Source organism: Leuciscus leuciscus, assembly GCF_965113295.1.
Source record: "Leuciscus leuciscus genome assembly, chromosome: 17".
In the NCBI taxonomy this organism is placed as follows: Eukaryota; Metazoa; Chordata; class Actinopteri; order Cypriniformes; family Leuciscidae; genus Leuciscus; species Leuciscus leuciscus.
The window spans coordinates 1,498,973-1,505,000 of NC_138741.1; the positions used below are offsets into that span (position 1 = coordinate 1,498,973).

Sequence of the window (6,028 nt, forward strand, 5' to 3'; positions counted from 1 at the left end):
TTGAGCATGAAATTAACCGTTTTGCCAATTGTGTGTTTTAGGTGTGTTGGTGCGTTAAGAGTTTAGGAAACTTGTTAAATGTATTGAAAAAACTGTCATAGCAATTGTAAAAAACTGTAAAATACATAATACAAATACAAAGATATTTAAACAAAAATATATGATTAAAATAAATGTGAAAATGAAGACAATCAAAATAAAACATTTGTTTTCCCGCATGTCACGTGACCATTAACAGACATCAGAGAACCGTGAACATGTGACATCATTTATACAAATATTACCTGTGCTAATGAACCCATGTCATCATCGCTTTATTAATCTGGCAAATGCAGGATAGCGCTGGTCACGTGATCTCAACAAGACGTGCTTCAACACAACAGCTTTATTGCATCAATATCTTTATTTGTCCTTCAAAAGAAATGCACAATTCAGCAAAGCTACGACATACAAACAGCCAAACAAGAGCATTTCCATCTGAAATCAGGAGACGGGAACATGACAAACCTCCACACGTCGAACCAACCAATCAGGAGGAAACGCAGATCTTGCATAGCTCAGATGTAATGGAGGTAAGGCACTTCACGAAGGTTTTTATTAGGCATCTCATCGCCACGCGCTCTCGTCTCGGCAAGCAGGAGAAGGGAATCTGAGAACGAACGTCCAACGCGCTTTTGGCATCATGCTCTCCAAACGCTGAAGTGGGATTCTTGTGCATATACGGGTAGAGACGTTGACCGGAAACCCCAGTTTCTCAAAAAAGACGTTGTGCAATGGTTTTTGGGGTCGAAGAAGGCAACGTGTTGAGCTTTTTTTGACCGAAAAGAAGTTAAAGAAACGTTTGAACCCAAAGCAAACGTCCAGACCGACGGAGGGAAAGAGTCTCCACTGAATTGGCACTGTTTCTCGAGGTAACGCAGGTACTGTTGTGTTGTGGAACGGGGTTTAGCCCAACTGGTCCTCGTACTGCTTCCGAAAGCAGTCGCCAGCGGGGAAGAAATCCCAGCATCTCTCCTGATACATCTTCCACACGTACGACTCCTGCGGAGACACCGGAAACATCTCAAACACGTCTGACAGTATTATCAGCACTGCAAAATATGCTTTTCTGTCTTGTTTCCAGTCCTAAAAAATCTTAAATCAAGATGCATTTACTAGATGAGTCAAATCCCATTAGACATTATGTCTTGTTTTCTGGGGGAAAAGTCAAAATGAAGTGAGTTTTTGCTTAAAACGAGCAAAATGATCTGCCAATGGGGTGAGAAAAATAATCTAGTTTTCCATTTGAATTAAGATTACGGTATTTTTCTGACCCCATTAGTAGATCATTTTGCTTGTTCACTTCATTTAGATTTTTCCCCCAGATAAAAAGACATAGGGCCCTATCTCGCACCCAGCGCAATTGACTTTGTACACTGACGCATGTATCATTCCTATTTTGCACCCGCGCACAGCGGACTTTTCCCTCCACAGACACACATCGGTAAATTAGGGAATGAACTTGCGCTCCCGGGGGCGGTTCAGTGAAAAGAGGAGGCGTGTTCCGGCGCAAACGTTCCCTGGTGCTATTTTGCAGTTTCAGAAAACAATTCCGCCACTGACCAGGAGAAACCTCGTCTAAAGTCAGTGGAGTGTTGCGCATGTTATTCATATGCTATTTTAAGGGCGCATGCTTGGCCATAATGTAGCGTGTGCACAACACACACACACACTTTGCTTCTCTCATCTACACAGATGCAGCAGTTCCCATTTTGCAAATCATACATTATTACAAGGAACAATATTACCACACGAGGGAAATTATTGTTGTGTCCATGAAGATGTGAAAAAATAGGCATAAATCTAGCTTACACATTTACCCAAATTATTATACGCCTGTTTAACTGAAGCTAATCTGGGTGTGTTTCTCCATCCCCAATGTCACTTCTCTGTGTTTTACGGCCAGTGTTGTGCCTGAACGCGTTCATTGAACGATAGTTCATGAACTCGTTCATATTTTGGGCGAACGTGAACTGAACGTAGCCTACTCTATTACTGCCTGATGAACGTTACTGTGAACTCGTTCATTCTGGTGGCTGTGAACGGCACGCTCTCTCAGTTTAACTTCGTTCAAAAGGGTGCAAGATTTCTATAGAAATGTATTTGTCCCGTTCGGAACCTCCGTTGTCCCGTTTATTGACGCTGATCTAACCACTGATGTATTACTGAATCTGATACAACAGCAACACGGCACTTGATCACGACACCGGTCATCATCCAATCACAGTCCACACTCACGCGCACCAGACCACCATACGAATAACAAACTCTAAATTGAGAATTAATTATTATTTTGGGACAAATCATTGTTTGATTTGCGCACAGAATCCTCCGCTGTCTGGTCGCTTCGATCCGGACTCGCGCTAACGGCAAATCTCTTTCACTGTCCGACTGGGTTTTGATTTCGGCAAATCAGTTTTAACGAATTCAAACAACGTGATTATTGTGAGTCCAACATACATCCAGCCACGCAAGAAAGAATGAAATCTTCCTGAGGGAATAATATACTGATGTGATTTGCTGCCCAAGAAACATTTCTGATTATTATTAATGTAAAAAAAAAAAAAAAAAAAAAATCTGGATTCTTTGATGAATAAAAAGTTAAAAGTAAATTTATCCGAAATAAAAAAAACGTAACATTATAAATGTACTTGCTGAATAAAAGTAGGCTATTCATTTCTTTAATTTCTTTAAAGGGGTGGTTGATTATGATTTCACTTTTTTAACTTTAGTTAGTGTGTAATGTTGCTGTTTGAGCATAAACAACATCTGCAAAGTTACAATGCTCAAAGTTCAAAGCAAAGGGAGATATTTGCTTTTAAAGAAATAGCTTTTTAAGGACTACAACAAACGACTGGTAGGGACTACATGAGCTTCCTCCCGGGTTAGTGACATCACTAACCCTAAAATTTACATAAACCCCGCCCCCGGGAATGTGATTTATAGACTATCATGACAGAATACGCTAATCAATGACTAGAAGATAACTACACATCAGCTACATAAATTCATCAACTAACCATTCAGAAATGTCCTGTTGTATTCTACATGTTGTCACTTCTTCTTGAGTCTCTCCATCATTGTCTGAATCCGGTTTGAACATTAAAGGCTAAAAGTTTTAAAAAATGTTCAGTGCATGTCTGTGTGAGGTAAAATGACACTAGCTGTTGAAGCTCCGCCCCCTGTGCTGGAGCAGCAGCTCATTTGCATTTAAAGGAACAGACACAAAACGGTGCGTTTTTGCTCACACTCAAAAAGTGACAACTTTAACATGCTATATAAAAATATCTGTGGGGTATTTTGAGCTAAAACTTCACATACACACTCTGGGGACATCAAAGACTTATTTTACATCTTATGAAAAGGGCATTATACCACCCCTTTAAAAGTAGTGTATAATTACAAAAGCTTTCTATTTCAGATAAATGCTATTATTTTGAACTATGGTTTGTGTGTAATATGACTTTAATCAAAACAAATGTGTTGTCTGAAAACCTTTTAAACACATACGAACCTGAAATGACATATAGGCCTACTGTGTTATGTTGGCCTAGCCCTAGCCTATAGCCTACAAATATTTTGAGTGTCCCTCATTTTCCTGTAAAGAACCATGCACGATTGTCCCGCATTTGTTTAGTTGGCAACCCTACCCTCAATGCTATGTAAACCCTGGTTGGATAAGGATTTTAAAATTGGATATGAAGATGAAATCTGACGCATAGTTTCAGTGTTAAAACTGATAACATAATTTCTGTCTGTGGTTTTATATGGACTGTGGCAATAATTTAGAAAAATAATAGCTCGCAGCAACTTATGGAAAAAAGAACTGAACTAGTTCATTTTTTGGAACTGTGAACTTTAGTTCAAAATTTTGAAGTTTGAACTATGAACTGAACTAGTTCATTTTAAAATTTGTGAACTGAACTTTGAACTAGTTCATGTAGAAAGTGAACTTTCCCAACACTGTTTACGGCCCTGACGAGAACATCGGTCTCCTCGGCGTGTGAACCGCTCCTGGCGTGCGTCTGGCAAATCCGCCGTTATAATAGCAATCCGCCATGGAACAAGCGCGCCTGCTCTTAAAGGGAATGTGAGATGACGCTCTGATTGGTTTATTTCACGTTACGCCCAAAGCACACCTGTGAATAATGAAGCTACTTCAGACCAACACATTTTAGATTTGCGTCGGGCGCAAGAGTCATTTATCCCGCCGGTATAATAGCAACAGCGCCCAAGACCCGCCCACAAAGTTACTTGCATTTCGCGCTTGATACTTGCGTTTCAGATCGTTAAAATAGGGCCCAAGATATCTAATGGCATTTCACTACTTTAGTAAATGCATCTTGATTTAAGAATTTTTAGTTATTTGGACTGGAAACAAGACAAAAATACTGAGTCAGAAAAGCATTTTTTTGCAGTGTATAACCTTTATTTTACCAGGACAGAAAGCACACTGAGATTAAAAATCTCTTTTGCAAGAGCGTCCTGGTCGAGATTATTAGCACACACTGACTTGCGTTTAACTATTAACATTCATATATAACGTTCATCTCACTGCTAACGTTAGCATTGCTTCAGTAAAACGCTTCAAGTCATTTTTATTTAGGATCGCATTTAAAAAAACCTGGATTGCTTATAAAGTTAGGAAAATATGCGTCACGTTACGTTTGTCTGTTTAATATGGAAGAGGATTAGGGCCAAGCTATAATATAAAAATAAAACCATCTCGATATTAAAGTCATTATAATATGAGATTAAACTCGATTAAACAAAAGTCGAAATACAATATTGAGAATAAACTCATTAAATTGCGAGAATAAAGTTGTTGTGTTTCGAGAAAAAACTTGTTACATTTTGAGAAAAACTCTAAATAAAATGTTTTATTTGATGTAGTTTATGTTAAAACTGTGTAGTTGTAATTTTTATATGCAATTCAAAAATAGAAATCTTAAATTTAGGCCTAATTTTTTTTAACTTCTTTTTCCTCCTCATGATGTGAGAGCAGAACGTACCTGACCGGTGTGCTCCGTTTCATCCTTGTTGATCAGGTACATCAAGAAAAACCTGCAAGATCAACAGATTCAATCAATCAATCAATCAATCACATTTATTTATATAGCACATTTAAAAACAACACACGTTGGCCAAAGTGCTTTCCATACAGCCCACTACATATAGTCTAAGATTATAAAACAAAGTATAAAACAATATCTTACAAATTAATTACAGTCAAATGCAAGAGAGAAGAGATGAGTCTTTAAATGAGATTTAAATACATCCAGGGTGGCACAAGATCTAACTTGTTGGATTCAAACTTAATCTATTAAAACTGTTAAAAAAAAAAAGAAATAAAGCACAATATACTGTAAATATTAGATGAAAAAATGAAATTAAATAAGTTGAAGTACTAAAATTACTAAAACTGAAATAAAAATAAATTAAATATAGTAAATTAAAAAATACAAAGACAATAATATTACTAAAACTTTAACTAAAATTAAAACTGAAAATGTAAAAATAATTGTTTAAAATTATTTATAAAACTATAGCCGTATAAAGATAATGCTACAATAAAGCAAGCATCCCTCTCTCCTCATGCTGTTCAGTTTGTGGGGTTTGAAGTGATGGCGTGTGAACTCGAGAGGATAAACGCTCACACTCACAGGTAGTTGGCGAGGTTGTGCTCTTGTAACGTGTGAGTCTCAAAGCCGTGCGGCGTCGTGTCGAAATACTCATTACCGATTCCACAGATGAAACATTTAGTCTGAGGAGAAGAAACATCATCAGAACCACATTCATCTGAACAGACGGAGAGATAGATAGATAGATAGATAGATAGATAGATAGATAGATAGATAGATAGATAGATAGATAGACAGACAGACAGATAGATATAGATAGACAGACAGACAGACAGACAGACAGATATAGATAGACAGACAGACAGACAGATATAGATAGACAGACAGACAGACAGACAGATATAGAT

The 6,028-nt window shown here is 37.6% G+C and overlaps 1 protein-coding gene across 1 annotated transcript in view; it reads right to left on the reverse strand.

Moving 5' to 3' along the window:
• Nucleotides 1-389: 389 nt before the first annotated feature.
• LOC309478893 (ryanodine receptor 3) overlaps nucleotides 390-6,028 on the reverse strand; it is a 191,636-nt gene continuing 185,997 nt past the window's right edge. The window contains 3 exon segments of the mRNA XM_082142677.1: nucleotides 390-1,041; nucleotides 5,052-5,103; nucleotides 5,703-5,803. Of these exon segments, the coding sequence (XP_081998803.1) occupies nucleotides 946-1,041; nucleotides 5,052-5,103; nucleotides 5,703-5,803 (249 nt within the window). The 3' untranslated portion in view covers nucleotides 390-945.